Consider the following 23,605-nt stretch of genomic DNA (forward strand, 5'->3'; position numbering starts at 1 on the left):
AGAGGCCCCGGAGGCTGACGCAGGAGGACTGCAGTTCAAGGCCAGCCTTGGCAATTTAGCAAGGCCTTGAGCAACTCGGCAAGACCCAGTTTCAAAATAAAAACATTTGAAAAGCTGGAGATGTGACTCAGTGGTGAGGGCCTCTGGGTTCAGTTTCCAGTACCTAAAAAGAAAGTAAACTGTGCTTCTAAAACGTGGCCCAGAGTGTGGGAATGTTGTGACTTGGACCAGATTAGAGGGGAGGACCGGGAGGGCCCCCTTGCTCACCCTCCTGGGGCAGGTGTGTGCTACCCCCTCCCGAGCCGCCTCTCTCGGGACAGACGGGTGCAGACAGGCAGGTGGCCAACAGCATGGAGTGGCCTCTTCATACACTGGGGTATCTGCCTGTGGAAGAGATACGAGGGGGTGAAGCCGCAGGAAGGTGCCGGCCAGAAGCAGATTCCAAAGCAGCATTATGTGGACGTGGAATTCTGAATGTTCCCCGTCCAGGTGGAGGTCAGCCATAGTTCTTAACTGTGAGTCCAACTTTTTAAAGGAGAGATCATGGCCGGGACTAGGCTCACAGCGGTCAGGAGCACAGGAAGGCTGGAAGTCGGGGACCCGCTACCTCTTTCCTGCTTCCTCCTTCCTCCACGGTGCTCCCAGTTAGCCAGCCCCCAGTGTTTAGGAAGCCTGGGGCCCTGGGCTGAGTCCGAGGGGGAGGCTTGAGGAACCCTGGAAGGGCCCCTCTGAAGCTTCATCTTACGTCAGGGTGCACAGGGGCCCGAGGACCCCAGAGCAGAGGCTGGAGGAGGGTCTGGCTGGATGGCTCTTGGGAGAACCAAGTCCAGTGAGGGGATGAGGGTGGTGACAGGCGCTTCTGAAGTCCCTCTTGTTCCCTGGGACTGTGTTTTAACAGCTGTCCCAGGCCCCTTTGCCCGGACACCTCTTGTCTATGTGCCACCCTGAGGTCTCCGAGTCCTCGCAGCAGCGTAGGAGGTGGAGGTGCTGTTCCCGCTGCGTGTCACCCGTGTGCAGACTTGGCTCACTTGGTTCCTAAGTGGCAGAGCTGGGTTGAAGCTGGGGTCAGGGTAGAGCCCCTCCCTGGCAGATGACCATGTCCATCTGTAGCCCTGTGGGGTGACCGCAGAGTGCAGGAGGGGGCAGGTGACAGAGCATAGATGCTCTCGGTGCTGCTGGGAACTCGGCAGCTCCCCCGCTGTCTCTCCCAGAGGGGAGGCTGGGGAGAACCCTGGGCGGGGTGAAGTACGATCAAAATAGGAGGTGAGCGCTACAGACCTGGGGAGGACACGACAGAGGAGCGGGCATTTATCCCATCAGATCGTCCGGCTGCTCTCCGTGGGTCGGTGGGAAAGAGCCAGTCCTGGTAGGAGCAGGGCTCGCCCGTCTCACTTGGGTCCGTCAGGGCTCCACGAAATCGTCCTCCTCATTCAGTTCCACCTTTGAGAACTGGCTCGCTGAGATTGGCCTCTAACCCCAGAGTCGGAACCCGGGGCTCTTCCTCAGTCTTGCACAGACGCCTGCCAAGTGGTGAAAATCGGGGTCGCATGGCACACGTGTTCTCAGCCGAGCTCGGACGAGGCCCTGCTGGCTGTCTCCACCACATTTGGGCTTTCCGTGAGCAAGAGTCCTTTTCGCAGATCGCTGGCAGCTCCTGTGCTGTTGTTGGTGGTGTCGCTGTTTGGTGTCCCAGTGCCGTCCTACGTGCAGGAAGGCCATGTGTGACATGCCCGTGGGAGAAGACGCATGATAGGCAAGCTCCGCTCTGGCCTAGTCGGGGTGCAGTTGGCGTGAGCTCCAGGTTACCGATCCTAGGACACTTGAGAGGGAAATGCACACACAAGCTCCTGTTGATAGGTGGCTGACGAAAGTGTTGTGTCAGAGGCTCCAGGGGCCCAACCTTGTCCTTGAGGACGAGGAGCCTCAAGAGCCGAGGTTTAGTGTTGGCAGATTCAGGTTCACAGACTTTATCAAGTACAGCAAGAAGCAACAGACCCCTGTCAGAGTGGAGGAGGAGACCTTCTGTCAGGGTGCAGTGGTGACGGTTTTCACCTCAAAAGTGTCCCTGCCTCCCCCACCCAAGGACCCCTCCTCCCTCTCCTGCTGAGAGTAGGACTTGGGAGAGGATGGGATGGGGAGGAGATGGGAGGGAAACTGGACTGTCACAGTCCTTTGTCTTCACAGAACAGGGTCGGTACTTCAAATTAGAAAGTTTAATTAAAAGCTTTTGGTTTTTTTGGTGCCAGGGATTGAACTCAGGAGCACTTAACCACTGAGCCACATCCCCAGCCCTGTTTTGTATTTTATGTAGAGACAGGGTCTCACGGAGTTGCTTAGGGCCTTGCTAAGTTGCTGAGGCTGACTTTGAACTTGAGATCCTCCTGCCTCAGCCTCCTGGAGCTGCTGGGAATACAGGCGTGCACCACCACATCTGGCTGATTAAAAACCTTTCAATGTGTTCTTAAAAAGTTATGTAAAAGATGGGGCAGAAGCTTTTGCTTTAAGCCAACTAAGAGAAAAACAGAGCAGACCTCTGTCCTGCTCATTCTACATTCCTAGAGCTTTTCTCTCTAAATAGTAAAAAAGGGAGAAGTCACCTCTGTCTGGGGTGTTTCTCTTATTAAAGCCTGCCCACCTGCCCGCACCTAGGAAGGGCCCCTGCAGGGCCTGGGCTAGTTGTGCTTCCGTTTTGCTTTGGCATCCCCGGGGCCCAGGTATTCTAGAACGTTCTACTAATGACCAGCTTTCCCATGGGCATTTGTACTCTCATCTGTTATGAAAACCAGAATGAATTTCGTTATGAAACCTTCCAGCTGTACCACTGTTGATCAGACAGATTGAAATGGGAACTCTGGTCACAGCCAGACTTCTTCCATGCTCTTCCCCATTGTCAGAGACCCAGGTGACCTTGAGGATTCCCATCGACACAGCTGGAAAACTGTTTGCCCACCCACCACTCATGTCCGTGGGTCCAACTTTAGTGTGCATCAGAATGACCTGGTGACAACCAGATTTCAACCCCACCCTGAGCTGAGCCTCTGCTGCAGAGCCTGAGGAGCTGCCCAGGACTCTGCATTGCTGACGTCCCTAGGGACGCCTGTGCTGCTGGTCTCGTGCCCCCAGCAGAGCTCCTCTGCGTGGAAGCCATCTCACCCTGTTCACAGCTGGCAGGACTCCAGGCGGCTGCATCAGCAGTTGGTGGCAGATGCTCCTGCTCTCTGATTTCAAACACAGCAGCCACAAGCCTGGGAACCTGGAGCTCCTGCTCAGCATCCTCCACTTACTCGAGCATTTCCAAACACAGAAGCAGAACTTCACACTTTTAGAAGGTGCAAGACGTAAAGCTTCTGTTTTTCCTTTTGTTCCTAAATCATTTTGCTGTTTGCACAGGATTTTTTTTTGTCTTTGAGCTCTAGCCTTGTGCATGCTAGGCAAGTGCTCTACCACTGAGCCGCCTCCCCAGCAAGCTGTTGCCTAAGGGGGCTCCACTACCATGAAGCTTTGTTGAATCTTTATTTAAGCAGACACTAGATTGAAAACGGAAGCATAAAATGGAGAATTTCTTTCTTTCTTTTTTTTTTAAATTTAGAAGAGGGATTACCCAATTCTGTTAACAGAATTTCTTTGTAGCTTTTTTTTTTTTTTTTTTTTTGCAGGGGGTAATCAGGGATTGAACGGAGGGGCTCTCAGCCGCTGAGCCACATCCCTAGTCCTTTTTAAATATTTTATTCAGGGACAGGGTCTTGCTGAGTTGCTTAGGGCCTCGGTGAGTTGCTAAAGCTGACTTTGAACTCTTGATCCTCCTGCCTCAGCCTCCCAAGCCTCTGGGATTGCAAGCATGCACCACCAAATGGCTCTTTTGTGCCATTTCAAAGCTACTTTGTTCATGAGTCAGATCTACACAAGCAGCGGACAGTGTGCCTAGTAAATGGGGTGCTCTGTAGATTCATTCAGAACCTATGCATTTCCAGCGTTTGGCTACTATCAGGTGGAACCGTGTGAATTACCACTTTGGCAGTTGTCAGATTTTGACAGTTTCACATCATTCAGATGAACGCAGGGTTTTGTTCTTCTCCTGGTTCTTGGCCTGCATTATCTGTGCAGGTGGGTTTTGGCTCTATGAAAACATGGCCTGGTATCTCTGAGCTCAGCTTCCTTTCCTTCTCTTTATCTCATGCCTCTACCATCTGTAACCTGGGCCTGTTACCCTGGGGTGCTCAGAGCACGTGAGGAGTTTTTGCACCTGGGCTGAGCACCTCAGGAGCTGCTAGCGATGAGGGGATAGTGGGAATTTGTGACCCAGATGTTCCATCCCAGACCAAAGCCTCTGCTATAGTTTTGGGATGGTCTTTATGACTCTTCCCCTAGTTAATTAATATTTTCCTTCCTGCCAAGTCCCACCTGGGCCAAACTTAAAAAAAAATAATAATTTTTCTCCTCTGAACACAGACTCAGTCTGGGAAGGGAAAGAGGGTAAGGAAAGTACCAGGGAAGAACTGACCAGCCAGTTCAGGGTTAACTGTGCAGGAGCCACGCCCCCCCCCACCCTCTGAGCTGGAGATTAGCAGTTCAGTCTATTTGGGGCTCTTCCCATGCTCTGGGGGCTGCTGGTGCTCACATGCTGGTGAATCTAGCTGGTGACTGGAAATATCTGGATGTGCTTGCCTCTGAGCTTTCAGCCAATTTACAGGCCTCTCTCAGCACCCTCTGAGTGGGGCTCTGGAGCATTCTGGTAGCGTGGCTCAGAGGTGCTTGCCCTGTCTCCAGTTGCTGGGACTTGCGTAATCAAATCTCGGGCCTCAGAACGACTGTCCAGTGCTCTCCAAACCAGCCATTCCAGAGCCCATCCCTCCTTCCAGCCTGCTCTCCCTTTCAGTCTGGCTGACTTGGGTGCTGATGCCTGCCCGTTACGTGCTCTGCACATGTGGGGATTGAAGAACAAGAAGTCAAGAGGGCTGGGAGGCAGGGCTGTCGTGCTCAATGCCTTCCAGATGGTGCTGTGAGCTGGAGATAAGATGCTGCGCCAGGCTGGCCTGGCCTGGCCTGGCAGGACGTGATTCAGCTCGCACCTGGGGGGCTGTTATCACCCTCCTGTGACAGCCTGGGCCGCTCTGGTGTTTGTTCTTGGACAGGGGCTTAATTTGGCAACTCCAGCTGATCTGTGAAATCAAATTTGCTATCAGTTCAGTGGGCATTCTGCCAAGGACTTAAACACCCTGAACAGGGACTCAAGGCACAAGCGTTGCTGACAGCGTCTCAGTGTAGCTGGACTCGGTGCAAGCCCTGGAAGACAGTCTCTGTTTTCTGTGGGTGGGGACTGTGGCTGAATGGCCATTGGGACCAGTCGTTGTTCTTGAGGACCATGGCAAGGCATGACTCAGGGACAGCACAGTGGCTCTGCAGCAATGCATGCGGAGAAGGATTCCGAAGTCTGGTCAGCTGGGCTTAACCGGAAAGAAGACCCTGATGGACAGATCATGCCTGTCTGCTGAAAGGATGATGCTTTGGGTGGTCTCTGTTTGTCAGCTGTGTCACGAAAAAGGGGGGAAAGTTGGAATGAAATCCGCATCCCCTTCACCTCCCAAACATGCAAACATTCTACATGAATTTGAATTCAGCTTTGACTTGTTCCAGGAGAATTGAAAAGTGTTGGTGAGACCCTCAAATGGGACAGGGGATCAGGACACTCACAACTAGACAGGCCTTTGTGAACCTTAGCCTCAGGCCCATTTTGGGAGGACAGGAGGACCACTTGTAGAGGTGACATGGGGTGCAGAGGGTGAGGACCCCACCTCTTGTGCTTTGTGGAAGGGTCCTGGAAGTTTTACAGAGGACACTGTGTTTAAGACATGAAGGCCTCACCTTCCTGAGAACAGTGTCTTCAAGACGGTCGCTGTGGGTCATGGGGACGAAGGCAGAGACAGGAGCTGACCGGAATCAATGACAAGAACTTACCACCTTCCTGTCTCTGCGGGGTAGCTGAGCCCTCTGGCAGCTCGGGGAGTGAGGGACCCATTTCCCCTCTTCTTTGGTCCAGGTCCAGGCTGGCTTCCTGGATGTGTAGCCTGGGGCTGCCCAGTGTGCTGCTCTCAGAAGGGCCCTGCTCCTGGTTCAACCCTCTGCCGTTTCTCTCTGGAAATCTTGGTGCCTTTAGAAGATGAGCCTGGCATTTTCCCTTGGCTTTCACCTGCAGCCATTTTGGCTGGAAAACATGTTGCTGGCCCAGCCTCTGCACTTGACTCGGACATTCCCAGAGGACAGTCAGTTGCCCCAAGGTTGGGGAGCCTGGAGGGAGGGAGGGTGGGCCTCAGGTTTGGAGCACTCTATGGGGGCCAGGCTCCCTCCTGGGATGCCCAGAGGTTGGGGGCCACCTGGCCTGGTGGATGCTGTTCCCCCGTCAGGGGAGAGAGTCCGTGTTTGGCAGGCGCCTGAGGAGGGAGGCGGACGCCTTCTAGGCGGAAGGTCTGTGGAGCCAAGGCCCTGCTCAGAGTGTCCAGGGGCCTCACTGCTTGGCTGGGTCGGAGCAGGTGGTGGCTCTGGGCCTGGGGGTGGTTCAGAGCCACCTGGGGAGCCCACTGCTGGCTTGAAAAACTGGGGAAGGTTTTATGCAAGGAGAGGACCTGCTCGAGTTGGGTCGTTCTGTGCTGTGGGGACATGGATCTGAGGGGACAGAACTGGAGGCGGCCATAACCGATGTCCCAGGAGTTCTGCTCCTAGAGGGTGAGGACCTGGGGCAGCAGACAGTGGCCGGCCAGAGAGGCAGATCCCGGAAAAAGGAGGTGAGTCAGCAGGAAGAGGCGATGAAGGGCCCGGGGCAAGAGAAAGCGGAGGAGGCTGACCATCCTGATTTCCAGGCTCTGCGTGGCCGCCTGGTGGGGTCACTGTCAAAATGGGAAGATTGGAGGAGGAGGGTCCCTGTTGGGACCTGGAGGCGGCCTGGGTGTCTGTGCTAGGCTGGGTGGTGATCGCTCCTTTCCCTAAGGGGGCCCGACCTCCTGGCTGGTGGGGATGGCTGGAAGGGAAGGTGGAGGGAGGCACCGTTCTTAATCAAGCTGTTGAGTCACTTGTTTGGTGCCTTTGGCTGATGGGACCAGGGCAGGAAGGGTGTGGCCTGGTGGTTCAGAGCCAACCCAAGGGAAGGGAGGAGTGAGCTTGGGGTGGCCTGGGGAACAGAACTGGCTTTGAGGACAGCCAGGAGCTCCAGGACACGGAGCTGGGAGCTGGATGCTGAGTGAGAGCCTCCATGGTGCTGCCCCGGGGCCTTCTCAGGTTGGCTGCAGTGGACTGCAGTTTGGGGGCATCCCTGGGGGATGACTATCCAGGCTGTTGACTGTCCTGAGGCCACCCCCTGGAGCATTTCCAAAATAGATTTTTCCTTACAGTTTGATAACCAGGAGCCATGATTCACGCCTGTAATCCCAGTGACTCTGGAGGCTGAAGCAGGAGGCTTGCAAATCCAAGGCCAGCCTGGGCAACTTACGAGACCCTGTCTCAAAAATTAAAAGGGCTGGAGGTGTAGCTCAGTGATAGAGCACCCCGGGTTCAGTCCCAATAAACACACACACAGAGTACTTTTAATAACAGAACTGCAAGCAGTATACCTTTCCTCGGTGTGTATTAAATTACCTCTTAGTGGGGTGTGTGTGTGTGCGGAGAAAGCAGCTGAACGTCCTTGAGAGCCTGTGTTTTAGATGTGCGCTTTGTGTTTGTAAGTGGCCTCTTCACCGACTAGGAACGTGGGTTGAGGGAATATCATAAAGGGGCTTCCTGAGTGTGAAGGTGTCTCTCCTAAGAGTTTAAACAGCTCGAGGAGTCCATATTATTCATTTTGTGTCTTTTTTTTTTAACAAAATTATTTTAATCCCTGTCCACGTGGTAGATGAATAAGAATTGGATGACCCAGGTGTCGCTCCACCTATAAACCCATGATATGACTTCGCCTGGGTCTTTCCAACACTCCTTGTCACTTCTCTCCACGTGGCCTGGCACTCTGGCCTCCAGGGATCGCTGTCGTCTGACTCTTGTTTTTCTGTCCATTTCCGTGGGGCCCCGAGGAGCCAACAGGGTGGACTGGAGCTCAGTCTGCACTCGTGACCCTTGGGCACAGCTGGTGGGATACTCCTGGGCTGTCTGTGCTGGTGCTCCCTGTGGGTGGCCCAGCTGGACGGGGAGGATGAGAGACATGGCCCCTGTGTACCGGGAGCTCACAGGCTGGTCTCCCCAGGGTAGGACAGCCATAAGGACCTGTCCCCGAGGAGGAGTGTGGGCTCATGACTGGGGCAGACTCTTTAGAAAGTGGGCATGTTGGACGTGACATGGCTGGGCCCATCACTTCAGGCACATCCAAGGGGTGAGGGGAGGGGACAGGACAGGGCAGGGGAGGGGAGTGAGGGGCTGATCCTACCTGCTGAGCCTGGCAGGAACTGGGTGAGACTGAGAAGTCTCCTCCAGGTGTGTGGGGTAGGTGCCTGTGGACGTTGTCCTCCAGGCCAAGGTGCCAGCCTCGGTGGAGCCCGAGAAGCTGGGAATGAGCAGGACTTGGTGACACAGAAACCCACGCTCCTGTGGGTATTTGCCCCTGGGGGAAGAAATGATCCCGCCCCACAAGGGCTGTGAAACCTCAAACCCCAGCTGCCACCTCAGGCTGGGTTTCAAGACCTCAGAACTGAGTCACGGAATTTCAGCCCGGCCCCCGCTGAGAGGCCCTGCGCAGGCCAGCTCTCGGGACAGAGCCCTGGAGGTCTGCAGAGACTGGGGAGGCGTCCCCGTAGTCTGTTCCCAGGCTGCAGATGGCAGTGCTACTCCTGCCTTTGCCAAAGGGGAAGATCAGCACCTGTTTTGAGCTCCAGGACTGTGCCTCTTGGTTTTTGGGATTGTCTTCCCAGAGCTTCCCCAGGAGGCCCCTGCATGCTGGAGTTCCCTTGGACGTCCAGGAGAGGGCGCTGACCCAACACACAAGGCCCTGGCTGTGGCCATCTCCGCTGAGGAGCCAGGGAGGGAGCTCTGAGTCCTTGGCTACCCATCAGCCTTTTCAGCTGTACTTTTCTCAGCCTCAGATTTTGGGGGGGCAAATCCTGGAGAGTTTGCACAGTTATGTTGTAGTTCTCAGTTCAGAGTTTTATTGCCTGTACACAATGATGATAAATTATCACACAAAAAATCCTCTCCTCCAAAGAAAAGTCAAACAAGAAAACTCACACAGAGGGTCCGAACACCTGAGCTGTTAGTGAGGCCCCGGTTTTCCTGGAGCCTGAGGAGGGAGGAACTGGAGGCCCTGGCCTGGCACTGGAGGTCACAGCCTCTATCATGTATGTGGAGGCCCTGGTGGGGAGACCAGGGAAGCAGTGCACTGGGTCTTTAAATAGTCCATGCAGTGTGTGGGGTGGCTTGGGTGGGGGTGAGTGGGGCCTGATGAATGTGCCCTTAATGAGCCAAGTTCCATTTGGAATAATTCTTCCATTGTGTCCCCAGCACCTCCCCAGCTGCTGCCCATGCGGGTCTTGCTCCCCCGGCCTCAGACCACGCAGTTTTGCCTTCTGCCTCAGCTGGCCATGGAGTAGAAGTTTCCTCCTGCCAGGACCTGGCCAAGGACGCAAGCAGGTACCGTGCAAAACTCCTTCGCAGCAGCCATCCTGGAGGCCAGGGTCCCAGAGCTCGGCCCTGGCCATGGGTCAGGTCATATCGGCAAGAGCTGTGGTTGGGCTCTGTGAGCCTGTGTCTTTGGTCTTCTGGGCCGCAGCTGATCTCAGGCCAGCTCTTTATGTGACCGTGGGAGGCGCCGTGTGAGTCAGGGGACTGCAGAGGCAGGACCAGTAGTGTGTGCGTGACGTTCCTTCTGTAGAATTCCAGTTACACCGCGTTCTGGAAAGGAGCAAGCTCCTCTGAGGAATGGAAACCCTATCAGGGTGGCCAGGGTGGGGCTGGGAAGAGAGATCTCAGGGTGATGGAAAGATCCTCTCTCGGTTGTGGGGGTGGTTACATCACTGTCAAAACTTTGGCAACTATGACTAAAAAGAGTGACTTTTATTATTTTACTATAAGTTATACCTCAATTAAAAGAAAAAAGAAAAAAACTTATCCATGGGCTAGCATAGGTTTTGGGTGAAATCTAAAGGAATTCTGCCCTCCAGAACTTTCCCTGATGCAGATAGTCTGTCTGGCAGAGCACATCCTTGGAGCCAGTGGATGTGAGTGGTTCCTGCTTGCTCCAGGTCCTCGTTTGCTGAGGTCACCTGCTGAGGCTCCCTGCCTCTCACACAGGGTGACATGGTGGTCACACCCTGGGTGTTGGTTTGCCAAGTCTGCTCTGCTCAGGCCGCCTCTGCGTCCTGTTCCTTTACACACGAGTGCGTAGCCACAGGAGCTCGGGCTACTCTGGGCCAGACACTGCTTGGGACAGGACACAGAGATCAGAAGGCACACGCCACCCTGCCCTTGTGGGGCACCCGACCCACTGGAGAGGACAGGAATGGCCTGAGCAGCCAGAGTGGGACGCACAGTGTGTCTCGCTGGAGGACGGACCTGGCTCTGCACTTATTCCAGGTGCTGGGGAGGGCTTCAGGGGACATGTCGGCTGAGTGGGCTTAACTACACATGGGCTGAGGACGCTGGGGAGAGAACGGATATTGCCAGCGTGAGTGAGGACACAGAAGACAGGCCAGGGGACCCTCACTAAGGATGCTGGGTGGGGCTGGAGCCTAGAGTGTGAGGGGGGAAGCGGAGGGTGGTCTGGAAGCCAGGCCCTGAGGGCCAGCACAGAGGGTCAGGTGGGGATTGGGATTTATCTTTTGTTCTCTTTGGTAGAATTTTTTGTTAATAAAAAATTTTTTGAAAGTACAATTTAAATTTATGGAAGAGTCGAAGATAGTATGGAAAGCTCCCATTTATCCATGTCTAGAGTTTCCTCTGATAACACTGTAATAATAGGATGGTAATTTGATATGATTTATGAACCAATATTGAGACATTATTTTCAACTAAATTCCTTAGTAAGTTTTTATTTTAGTCTCCCCGCCTCCCCCTCCTGCCACGTCCTTTTTCTGTTCGAGGATGGCCCACCCCCCTCTCAGACTCCCCTTGGTTCTGGTGACCTTGGTAGGCATTTGGTAGGATGCCCCTTGATTGGAACTTGCTTGATGTTTTTCTCATGATCAGACTGGGGATATGGATTTTGGGAGAGAGAGACTACAAAGATAAAATGCCATTTTCTTCGGTCCCATCTAGGGACCCTGCCATCACGGGACTGTGTCCTTGGCTGTGCCAGGGTGTTGCAGGGTCTCCATCGGCTTCTCTTCCATCTGCAGTCTTTGGAGGGAGTCACGGTGCAGCCCCTACTTTGGCTTGGGGCTTCAGCTACCCTCCGCCTCTGTTACATTTACATGAATTATTTAGAATTCTTCTGCACAGATTTGTCTCTTCTCTCCCATTTATTAATTTATTCAATAATTTATTTATCAGTGCGGACTCCGGGGTATTTATTTAATACTTTGGGCTGTAATCCAATACTGTCATCTTTTATTGTGCAGATTGCTGAGCTTTGGCTGTTGGCTCCGTTGGCTTTCTTTTGAGTGTCTAGAAGCCCCGGGCAGGACAGTGATGTGATCAGATTTGCATTTTTAAAACCTTCACAAGCTGCCTGCCAAGGCAGAGAGATCGCAGCACTGAGAGGCCCCCAAGCCTTGAGGCTCCAGGCCCTGGCCTGGCTGGGCAGGACGCGGGACAGCTGGGTTTCCATCACCTCTAGTAAAGCATGCCTTCCAAGTCCACTTGGCACTGTTTTTAGGTCATGGGGACTGTGGCCTGGATCCAGGGGTCCAAGTAAATCATGACCCTTCCTCTCTGACCCATCCCTGGAGGTTTTCAGGGCCATTTTCAACAGTGAGCAGATGAGCATTTCCTTGCACGGAGACAGAAGTTGTTCTTCACCCACCTGGCCCAGCGTCAGAGGTCCTCCATTACGTGATGTGGAGATCCGACCCTGGGTTCCTGTTTCCCTGCGGCTTCTCTTGCTGGACAGGCTGCCTCCTGTTTTCACCACGTGCAGGCAGCTGCAGCGCCCCCACATCTGTGGCTTTGTCTTCCCTCTTTGGCTTGGAGGGGAGCAGCATGGCAGTGAGAACGCCCAGGGCACGTCTTATTACTGATGGACAGATGCTCTGTTCTTGCTGGGCCACTTCCTATCGCCTGCTGCTTCTCGTGGCTGCCTTGGAAATACTGACTCAATCCCAGAGCAAAGAGCTTTTCTCCAGGAGCTGCCCCTTCCTCACACACCCATCAGTGTCATTAGGCCCCATGCCTTGGGGAGAACAGATGTGACTTGGAGAGAGAAAGGGAAGAGTAGGAGAGGGCTTTGCTTTCTGCAGCCCAAACCTGCCTGAAGCTATGAGCCTGTCCTGGGAGGAGGGAGGAGAGCATCGATTGCTGAGACTGAGCTTCCAACAGGCCTTCCGTCTCCTCCAGTGCCGGCCCAGCGCTGTTTGGCGGGTGAGAGAGGCTGAGGCCAGAGAGTCTGATGATCTTAAGAACTTCCAGGAACACAAGTCAGAAGGTTTTGCTCACACCAAGACAGCCACAGCTGACCTCGGGGGCTGGTGGCAAAGAGCCTGTTGTGCTGGCACGTGATCCAAGAAAACACCACCCTAGTTCAGAGCTGACCTCCCACTCTCCCTGCTGGGGGACAGGGAGGGTCCCTTAGGAATTAGGAACCTGACCTGAGCAGCCGAGCTCCCTGCAGGGGGAGGCCAGCTCCCTGTTACGGATGCAGGAGGCCCAGGGAATGGATCCCTTGAGAAATGCTGCCCTGAGCTGCAGCCTGTGTCGGGGGGATGGGGTTGTGGCCTGGCTGGCCAGCCTTCCTGTGAGTGTCCCTGCCTGCCTTGAGCAGCCTGGCCCCAAACTGCTCCCCTCTCTCCGTCAGTACTCCTCCAAGATTGGAGAGCTTTTCCCAGGTGGGAGGGGGAGAACCAACAGGAACCTCTTGAAAAACAACGCACATCTTCACGTTCAGCAGTTCCTCAGCTGGCTCCCCCCTTGGCAGTTCATTTTATAGGTGGAATCTTCTATTAGTTTGCCTTTCATTACTGTAATGACATACCCGAGGCAGACCAGCTTTATAAAGAGGCTTGTTTAGCTTACAGTTTGGAGGCTGAAAGTCCGAACAGCATGGTACAGGTTCTGGCAAGGTCCCCCTGACAGCATCACTTCATGACAGCAAGCCACAGTGCGTTATCTGGCAAGAGTCAGGGAGGTGCATGTCCAAGTCTGTGTTTGTCTTCTGTCCCTGTTCTTGTAAAGCCACCAGGATTTAATCATGGGGCTCTGCTCTAGAGATGTTATCTAAATCTAATCACTGGCTAAAGACCCCACTTCTAAATATCATAGTGGTATTAAGTTTCCACTGTCTTCATGTGATTGATGTATGGCTTTGGGAATTAAACTCCTGCATCAGTTTGGGAGCTGGGCAAACCCTAGTCAAATCATCGTGGGTCTGGGTGATTCTCCCTGTCTTGCCAGGGAAAAGGGGTTGGGTTGCTGGGGCTGAGGGTCACTGTGGATTAAATCCTGTACCTGCCTCACTCTCTGGGAGTCAAATAGAAGGTGCCTCCTTCATCTGGGTGGGAACAGGCATGGGAGAGAGCAGGGCTCAGGATCCCCGGCCTGCAACTCTTCCACCTCCCAGGAGGAGACTAAAATTGGGGCTGGCAGCACTTCTTGGAGTCCGAGGCCCTGGAACAGCCTGGAAGGGAAGCTGACTCTGAGTGGCTGAGTGAGAAGCGGATGATGCGCTGGGGTTGGAGCAGTCAGGGAGGGTAGGGCCTCTTTGCACCCTGAAGGGAGGAGCTGAGGCCAAAAGCCCACTCTGTGTCCAGCACAGCTGCCCAGTGTTAGCCCTGGCCCCATGTTATTTATGCACCTTGGGGAATGCTTTTCTTCCAAGTCAAGTCCATGCCAGCTGCCAGGGGCAGGCCCTGTCCTAGATGGCCCAACGGGAGTGGAGAAACAGGCCCTCTCCTCAGAGGAGGAGCGGAACAGAGGTGCCCCCGGGAGGTGGGAGGGTGGGCTTTCAGGCCAGAGTGTGCTTGGCCCAGGCCCCTCCTGCCTAAGTGCTGCTGCCTTTTGCTGCTGCAGGAGGGGAAGCCCCCCGGTGCAGGAAGGGTGAGGAGCGACCTGCAGTGCTCCCTGGTGTGCTCTCATGCTTTGTTTGCATTTTTGGTTCATCTGTCCACCCACTTGGTAGATTCATCCTGGTTGAGCCTGTGCCACACCCTGTGTGTCGTGGTGCAGGGGAAGGAGCATAGACATGGAGAAACAGGCTGCTGGACCCATTTTGGCGTATTTATTTATTTACCCCAGGGGTTGAACCCGGGGGCGCTTAACCACTGAGCCACATCCCCCCAGCCCCTTTTCTTTATGCTCTTATTTTGAGACAGGATGTTGCTAAATTGCCGAGGCCTCAATAAATTGCTGAAGCTGGCCTTGATCTTTTGATCTCCCGCCTCGGCCTTCGAAGCTTACTTGATCACTCTGAGCCTTAGTATACCCATCTTTAAAACGAGGCTAGTAGTAGCCATTTCCTCGGGGTCATTGTGAAGAGTAAAGGTCTAAGAAGCAAGTAGCCCCTGGCTTGCCCAGGAGGAGACATTTGATCACAGACTGGGGGAAAGAGCTGTTTTGAGCATGACTGTGACAGGGTACACTCTCCAACAGAGCCGAAGACAAAAGACCCAGGATAAGAGAGCACCTGTCTCTGCCTGCAGATGCCGGGAAGGCTTCCTGGAGGCGGCAGCCTCTCCACTGGGTTTTGCAGCATGAATAGCCTTTGCTGAGGGAGAAGGGCAGAGGTTCTTTAGGGAGGGACCTGCATAGGCCAGGTCTTGGGTTACGGAGTGCCCAGCAGATGCAGGCAGCAGGTCAGGGAGAAGCTGGGGGACTGGAGGCGGGCACCAAATTCCTGGGCAGAACAACAGCTTAGCACCAGAGTGGCAGGTGGTCTTCAGATTTGGACAGGCTTGGAGCCAGGCTGGGGGATTTGCTGGGTCCCAAGAAATGAAAGGAAACTCATCTGCACTTTTCAAGCAGCATGGAATGTAGCCTTGGGGAATGTTTCTGGCGGCAAGGAGGACAGTAGATTGGAGGGGAGCCTGGAGGTCAGAGGGCCACGTGGAGCACCAGGGGTGACGCTGCAGACATGGGCCACGCTGTCTGTCATAGAGACTCTGCAGGACAATGACCCCCAGGTCGGGCTGTGATTCTGGGCAGAGGCTGCTGGAACAGGTCACCAGAGCCTCAGGCTTGGCGCTAGCATTCACCTCCCTAGCTGCCCAGGGCTGAGGCTGGCTGCCCAGGGCTGAGGCTGGCTGCCCAGGGAGGATTCCCCGTGTGCTCCCCCAGCATGGGTTCCCTGTGCATTCTTCAGGGCTGAGAGGTAAAGGACGCCATCTCTTTGGGGATGTCATGCCACCTCGTGTCCCCCGGCAAGTGCCTTCCCAGTCTTTGTCCAGATCCACCCAGCGTGGTCGCCTGGGGGCTGTGCAGAACCACAGGCCTTCTTGCCCTTCTCAGAAAGCCAGTGAGCAAAAGCAGAGTGATTTTTTTTTTTTTTAAAGGCTCGGAAGACCCCAGCTTTGATCTTGAGGCATTAAAACAAACAGAGACACAAGCAAACAAAACAAGTGAAAAGGGAAATCTTCCGGATCAGAGGACCCACAGCCTGCCCAGGGCGCTTTGCTCAAGCTCGGGGAGTTCTGCGCTGTGGCCTGTCCACGTGGGCTGCTCGCATGTGGACGCGATTGGCTGGCCACTCCTTTCTGGGTGGGACGCGTGACTTTTCTGTTGTCTCCTGTGCTGCTCTTCTGCTTTGGGCTGTTCTAGTCTGTTCTGCAACGGCGTCCACTCAGTCCCTGGCAGCATTCCGAGTGCACTGAGCTGCCTCATCTCCAGGAGAGGCTTGTCCCTGGGTTGGCAGGTGGTACCTGTGGGACTTCTGCCAGCAGAGGCTGAGACGTCTGTCTGGGTGGACGCAGTTGGTTGTGCGGGCCCGGCCACCCTCTGCCCTCCTCTCTGATCAGAACACTGGTTGTTGCGGTGCCGTTTGGTGAGACTTGGGATAGGAACTGTGGCCCTTTGGGAGAAAAGGGTGGGGAAAGGAAGGGCCAGGGATGGCCTCGTGGGCTCTGACTGAGAGTGGGCACCTGGCCCTGGAGCATCATGGTGCAGTGGTCGGCCTTCGTGGGGCGCCGACTGTGTGCCAGGCACTGAGAGAGAAGCTTCAGTGTGTGCTTCACTCTTTTAATGTCCATAACAGCTGACAGGCAGATCTTTTATTGTATCCATTTTATAGGTGGGGAAACTGAGGCCCATGAGGTCAGATCCTTGGCTGAGCTCACAAGCTCTGAGGGCACAGCTGTGGTAAAAACTTCGGGTTGGGTCACCCAGTGCCTCCTCCAGGAAGCCTACCAGCCTTGAACTCTCCTGCCTGACTGAGGAGCTCTGGGCTTGGTGCCCCAGAGATGCCATGAGAGTCAGCAAAGCAGGGACGTGGTGTCCTCCCCAGTTTGGTGTGATTTCTGGCTTTTTCACAAAGCAGCTGTGGCTAACATGTAGTAAGCACTTGCCGTCTGTCTCGCCCTGCTGTGCTGAAAGTTGCTCATGTGCTATCTCATTTAAACTGGACAACCTCCGTTGTGGAAAAGGTACTATCATTATCAGCTCTTTGGCAAAGATGAGAACAACCTGCCTTCCTCCCCCAACATCACAAAACCAAACCAATCCCTGGGGGACGTGGAGATCAGAGCCTGAGTGTGGGTCTGGGCGTGGTGAGGGATGGCAGGGCTCTCCTTGGAGCTCTGGAGGCTGGGTCAGGCCTCATCCTAGGATTCACTTCATTGAGTTTCCTTCAGCTCTAGTCTCAGCTGCAAAGGGTTTGCTCTCTGCCTTTCCAGTGTGTCTGAGTACAGGTCTGTCTGCCCATCTGTCCATCCACACGGGCAGTTCGTTCCTGGAGGCTTCCCATGTGCCCACTGCCGGCCACACTTCCTTCTGGAGCTGAGCTTCCCGCTTGCTTCCTGGATGAAGGGCTGCACCACACTGGGGTCTGTTCCCTGGTGGAAAGTTCACTTAAAGCAGGAATCCCTCTTGTCTTCCTGGATTAATGGCTTAAAGAGACACAGACGTTACATAAATATACTGTGCTTTTTTGGGTCAAACTTCTGTATGGAGCCAGCTTCTGCAAGCTGATGGGCCACCTGCTCTTGCCTTGTTGGAGTGTCCCTCACAACATTTCCATTAGATCTGCAAGGTGACGCAGGACTTGGGTTGCTCTGAAGTCAGAAAGATCGTCTTCATGTGTACAAGTCAGTTTGCAAAGACCCAAGTATTTAGGGGAAAATCCCTTGTCCTCAGACAGTTAGATGTTCCTTGCAGCAGTCATGAGTGGGCAGGGTGCAGAGGGAATCAGGGCCTCTAGGAAGGTTATGGAAAGAGGGAGGTATTTTTAGGGCTTGGTTGCAGACACATGCAGGTGTGCACCCCCCCACACCCCCCACCCACTCATTCACTCCTCTGCCCGCGGATGGGACGGTCTGCTGTAATCGATGCTCATGGCGGCTCTTTCCAGCCTGGCGCTCTGGATTTGTGTGAAGCCTTGGGTCAGCAGTTTGGGCCTCGGGGCCTGGTTTTCATGGCCTTGCCCACAAGTAGGGCAGCTGGTGTCAGGCTGTGTCAGTAGCTCACCAGGCCTAGGAAGAAATTTGCCCCAGAGCAGCTGACGGCGTGGATGGCCTAAATGAACAGCTGCCACCCTGCGGCAGGGGCAGCCCCAAGTACATGCCGTCCTGCTGGCCGCTTGCCACAGGGGAGCCAAGATGTTCAGAGCTTCTGGTTGTGCTGTGTTGGTGTTCTTGTGGGAAGCACTTCCGACTCTGTGGCACCTCACTGGGCCGCTGAGAACTCCTGATCCTACAGATGGGCCGGCTGGCTGCTCTCCACCCGCTCCTCCAGTCCAGCCAGAGGAACGAGTTTGCCGTCCATTTTGGCAGCTGGGAGACCCCATCTCTGTTTACACCCCAAGAGTTCTCCTTTATTCCTAGTACAAAGTAGCCTCTAAAACCAGTCAACTTAAGCTTCCAGAGGAACTCGGTCGACTAACACGTCAACATTCATGGCAATCCCAGCGCAATATTAAAGCTCTTTTAACAAGAACCAAAACCTTGTCTTGTATTGTTTACGGGATTGTCTGTTGTTCTTCTTGGAAAGAGTGCCCCGAGAAGAGACATGGCTCCCCCTGGTTACGTTTTTGATCCTAGACAGAAGCCCTTACCTGGCGCAGGTGAGTCCACTGGTTCTGCCTTCAGAGGTTTAGGGTGGAGCTTGACTTCACTTCTCAGCAGAAGCCTAACTTGGAGGTTGGGCTTTTCTGAGCCAGTGCCTGCTCTGGGCCACCCTATTTGTTTCTGCGTATGACCTTAGACCTGGTTTATGAAGTTAGGGACCGAAAGGTGGAGGGAGGGCTGGCAAAACCTGAAGAAAACTGTTACCTGAGAAAGACGGCCTCAAACGAGCCTGCTTCATGGGTCCACATTTTATGGTTAATTGTGGAGAAAACGAGACTTGACCTTGACAAAGGAAATGAGCGTGATCTGACTTTATGTTGAACAGACGTCGTCCTGACCCGCGTTAGTGCTAGGGCTGTGCTGGGGGGAGCGGGGGTCTGGTCGTGTTTCCTACAGGAGTCTCGGGGTGGCCCTCTCCTCACATCATCCTTGACTTGGCTGCTCACACAGAGGCTCTGAGCAGCTCCGAGGGCTTCGTCCACCCTTGGGTGTTCACTCTTCTCTTTGAGGCCACCTGCAGTCCACCCCTGGGCGGGGCTTCTCTTCCTCAGTTGTTGCCTGGTCCACCTCAGCTGGTTGCCATTTCTCCAGGCTCCAGATGGGTTTTGAGCCATCTGTCATGGGGACCTCAGAACCAGACTTGCAGACTACTCCAAGGGCTAACTCAGGTAAGCCCTGCTGGACTGGCCTCCCCCATCTTTTCCACCCCCATTTCTTTTTGCTCTGCTGGATGGCAAGGTTATATCCTTTTTGACACGAGGCAGGGTCTATTTTCTACAAAGTTATCTCAGAGTGCCACCTACCATTTCCATCTCAAAAGAGCTGAAGGGATTGGGTAACAAAAGGAGGGTTCTGAGACTCCTCTTGTGTGTTAGTGTTGAGTGTGAGTGTTGCTGCTTTTTTTATGCGATGTGACTTCTCCACTCCTTTTTGCATAGCCCTGGGATTCTCAGGGCCAGCCAGCCTTCCTTCCTTCCTTCCTCCCTCCCTCCCTCCCTCTCTTCCCTCTCCCTCCCTTCCTATAGCTATCAAGATTGTGTCCTGAACACTATCTTAATTTTAGAGGGAAAGTGAGTCTCGTCTGTACTGATTTCTTTCCTGGCACATTTTGGTCTAACAGTGGAATCCTCAGAGCTCAGCTTCTATCATAACTGAATTAGAGGCTGTTTCCCCTGAGGAGCAGCCTGTGCAGCTGTCCTTGCCTGTGAAGGACTCTGAAAGGTCTCTAGTGGGAGTCTGGAGCAGGCGGTAAGGGAAACAGATGGTAAATCAGCCCTTTTAAGGAGGGAACCAGAGAACCTTCTGGATAAGTTTCACCTGAGCTTGTGTTCAGCTCTAGAAAACCGACGAGACTCCCTGGGGTGGCGTGAGGTGTCCTGCTACTGTGTGAGAGCTGAAGAGAACACCAGTGGCCCTGGAGATGGAGGAACCCGCGGGTCCTCCATCCTTTCTCAGCGTAGGACTGAAGATTTGGCCCCGGCCTTCTGCAGGGTGTAGCCACAGAGCTCTGGTCATGGGAGGGCAGCCTGCTTGGCTGGAGAGGGGGGGCACTGGATGCAGACACACGGGTAACTGAGACTGACAAGGCAAGGAAGCCCCCCAGGGTAAATATAGGGAGCTGGGAGAAGAGCAGTCTGCTGGAGGGGCATGGAGCTGGCCAGGAGCTGGGCCACCATTCTGGGGAGGAGCTCAGAGGGATGAGGAGCTGGGTTGAGGAGCCGCGCAGTGAGGAGCTGTGAGGACCTTGGCCTTGCTGGAACACAGGAGGAGGCAAGTGACCAGGGCCAGGAGGTAGAACTGGGTGGTGGGCAGCTTTTGGAACTTTTGGAACAAGCCTGAGTGACGTGAGAGCAAGTATCCTGAAGGTCAGAAGAGCAGGTATCCCTTTTTGCAGGGGAAGTCTGCAAAACCTGGGTGGGAAAGCCCAGTAGTGTGCTCCGGATGGCAGCTGGGTGCTCTCTCCCTGATGGCTGCGCTGCTGTGCTGGTCTCCTGCTCACCGCTGTCCATGTGGGCTATCCTCCAGCCACACAGCTTCCAGCTCTTGAATTTAGCGTGCGTAATGCAGTGCATGGCTGTTTGGAAAGTGCTGGGCACAGTGGCGAGACATGGGCTGGACCTGTGGGGCTACAGGTGCAGGGAAGAGTTGGAAGTGGGCAACCTTCTCATCTCCAGGCCCAGCTGCACTGTGCTGCCCACCTTGCTGTGCTGGGTGGTGAAGGCCAAGGGCCTGGAGGAACTGCACTGTGCCCAGTCCCTCTCTCCAGCTGTATTTACATCCTGGCATCCTCCAGATGGGTCTGCGATCTGACCTACTTTCCTTTAACAGGCACTTGGGCTAATCAGCAGCTCGGGAGCCCCTGATAGTGTTAGGAGAGTCTGGCTGTCATGGCAACGGGAGTCTTACCTGAGGCTAGAGGCCAAGGTGGACCCTGCAAGTTTGTGTTTCAAACCACAAGTGTTTCTTTCCCGTGTCTCGGTCCCTTGCAGTCCTTCCAGGCTCATCTCGTGGGTACAGGAGATTGCCGGGCTTGCTGCTGTGTCTGGTGTGTGCCAGTAAGTAGCAGAGCAGATTCAGTGACAGGCCAGACACAGAGAAGGTGTCATCATAGACCTTGAACAACTAATTGCTGCAGAGATGAGGGAGGCGTCCCTTAGTTTATCAAGGTTTCTAGCTGTCTCGGGACACAGCAGGACAGTTGTCATGGAACCGTCTGTGTGGCCTTGGTCGACCTTCAGGGCCCTAGACCATGTGCTCCGTGGCCCCAGGGCCTGCAGAGGGGCTGTTTGGAACAGTCTCATTAGGGCCATGCTTAGAAGTGGCGGGCACTCCTGTTGGATCTGGAGAGGACATGGTCTGCTGGAGCAGCCTTCGTCCTTCACAGAGTGACCAGGGTAGAGGCCTTGCTGGATGTGGGGCGGTGAGGAAGGGAGGAGCAGTGGCATGTGAAGGTCGGGGAGATACAGAGGGCAAAGAGTCACCTGTGTGGCTTTTCCAGATAAATGATCTTGTGGGTCTGGGGGGCCAGGACCGTGACTATGGCCTTGGCCCTGGTCAGGACCTGGCCCAAGTCGGGGCTTAATGCATTTGAACAAGGGGGTGAGTTTTGGAATGCTAAGTGCTTCCTATTGTACACATCGCTGATTTAACCCTTATGGAATGAATTTGGGGATGAGGTTGCCCCCCCCCCCAACACACAGCAAAACAGGCCGGAGTGGGCTGGTGGTAAAGACGTTTGTTGTGGGACTGTATAGCCCAGGGCAGGGCGCTGTGTCTCTTCAGGGCCCCCGCGGATGCCTGAATTGCTGCTGTTTGGCATTTCCTTAGTCTGATTCAATTGTTTTTCTGTCTTTTGCTATTTTGTTAGCTGTTCTTCTTGCTACTGCGATGTATCCTAAGCAGTGTGTCTTAGTTTGGGCTGCTGTAACAAAATCCCCATAGCCTGGCTGGCTAAAACAGCTGCTCTTAGGGTTCAGGAAGCTGGAAGTCCAAGATCAAGATGCCAGCCCAGTCAGGTTCTTGGGGCCCGCCCTCCTCCTGGTTTGCAAGTGGCCACCTTTTTTCTATATTTTTATCAGGTGGGGGTGGGGTCCCCTGACTCTCTTTTTATAAGAGCATTAATCCCATTATGAGGGGACCTCATCACCCCTTCTAACCCCAATCTCCTCCCAGATTCCTCCTCCAAATACATCACCTGGGGGATCAGGGCTTCAACAGATAAGTGGGGTGGGGGCACAAACATTCAAGTAATGGTACAACCTTTACCCTCCCTGTTTTCTTCAGCTTTGTATATTCTGAGGCTAAATTACTAAATAGCCAAGTTTGTTCTAAATTGTGGGTAAAAGGCAGGCATAGTGGAGCATGTCTATAATCCCCCAGACTCCAGAGGTTGAGGCAGGAGGATCACAAGTTTAAGGCCAGCCTCAGCTATTTAGCAAGGCAACTTAGTGAGGCCCTGTCTCAAAATAAAAAATAAAAAGCACAGGGGATGTGACTCAGGAGTTAGGCACCCCTGGTTTAATCTCTAGCACCAAAAAAAAAAAAAAAAAGAGTAATTTAAACATCAAAAAGTCTAATGGAGGGTCTGAGAGGTTTTTATAAGAAAGTCACACAGACTAGTGACACATGGGTCTGGGTGGCATGGACCTCGGAGGTGCCCCCATTCTATTTGTTTTAGTCCTGGTTCTTGGCCATGTTTTCAACATCAGTGGTCCACTAAGTAATATGTTGCTATGTCGTATCTTTTTGATTGTTGGGATTATAATTGTTTTGTTGTTGCTGCTGGATTCTAAGTAAAAGCACTGTGACTTATTTCCTTTATACTGTCTTTATACTATTATACTTAGGGAATACAATTTTATTACAAAAAAGGGTCCTGGTCCTGGGCTTTCATAGATGGTGTTATTTAATTTTCCCAAAACCCTTGCAAAGTGGCTGCTCTTTCTCCTTGGCCAGCTGAGGAGGTGGAGACTCAGTACAGTTAAGCAGTTGGCTTGAGAGGGGGAAGTCAGGATTTGAACTCTGGCCTCCTTTCAAAGTCCTCTTGTTATTGCAGCAAAACTCCTACCTACTAAGGGTAGGGACACTTTGACGGCTGTCATTTTGCACGTTATGCAAAATACAAAATGAAAGTTATTTGACAGGTTCTAGTTGGGTTTCCTCATTTCCCCCCATGCATTTCCCCAATACCAACTTGGCCGAAGGCCTTTCCCTAGGTGCCCAGGAAAAGGGTCCCTTTCCTCAAAATATTTAAAAAAATTTTTTTTTAGTTGTTGAGGGACCTTTATTTTATTTATTTATAACTGGTGCTGAGAATCGAACCCAGTGCCTCACACATGCCAGGCAAGTGCACTACCTCTGAGCCATAGCCCCAGCCCTCCTCAAAATGTTAACAGTCTAGATTGTTGTTTATGAGCTTTTCAGTTCCTCATGGTAAGGACCCCCACCTACAACCGGAGCCCAAGAGATCTGTTTACTAATAGAGAAGCAAACCCTCCAGTGCTAAGGATCCTGATTGGATAAACCAGGTTATAGGATCCTTGCCACCAAATGATACCTAGTGTTGACAGTGAGTGACAGCTTCCTGGAGGTGCTTTCCAGAGCAGGCCTCATCAGGCCACCCTCTGACAGTTACCTTCCCTTGGAGATTGACAGAATCATTAGTTATTTTCATGTAAATGCAGAAGTGAACCTTCCCAATGTTTCCTGGGAATTTCATGGTGTTGAGGCTTGGGAAGCAGTTCTGATGGTCTGGTGTTTAGTTTGACATGGATACG

General features: G+C 53.6%; 1 protein-coding gene across 17 annotated transcripts in view; it reads left to right on the top strand.

The window, feature by feature from the left end:
- Positions 1-23,605, top strand: part of Tacc2 (transforming acidic coiled-coil containing protein 2) — a 186,110-nt gene that overhangs the window by 95,287 nt on the left and 67,218 nt on the right. For 13 of the 17 annotated variants that reach the window (XM_026384264.2, XM_026384270.2, XM_026384267.2 and 10 more), the window contains one exon: positions 9,472-9,600. The exons of the other annotated variants lie outside the window; for them this stretch is intronic. In XM_026384264.2, the coding sequence (XP_026240049.2) occupies positions 9,472-9,600 (129 nt within the window). The remainder of the gene's footprint in view (positions 1-9,471; positions 9,601-23,605) is intronic. 17 annotated transcript variants of the gene reach the window in all.

Source organism: Urocitellus parryii, chromosome 5 (assembly GCF_045843805.1).
Source record: "Urocitellus parryii isolate mUroPar1 chromosome 5, mUroPar1.hap1, whole genome shotgun sequence".
Lineage (NCBI taxonomy): Eukaryota > Metazoa > Chordata > Mammalia > Rodentia > Sciuridae > Urocitellus > Urocitellus parryii.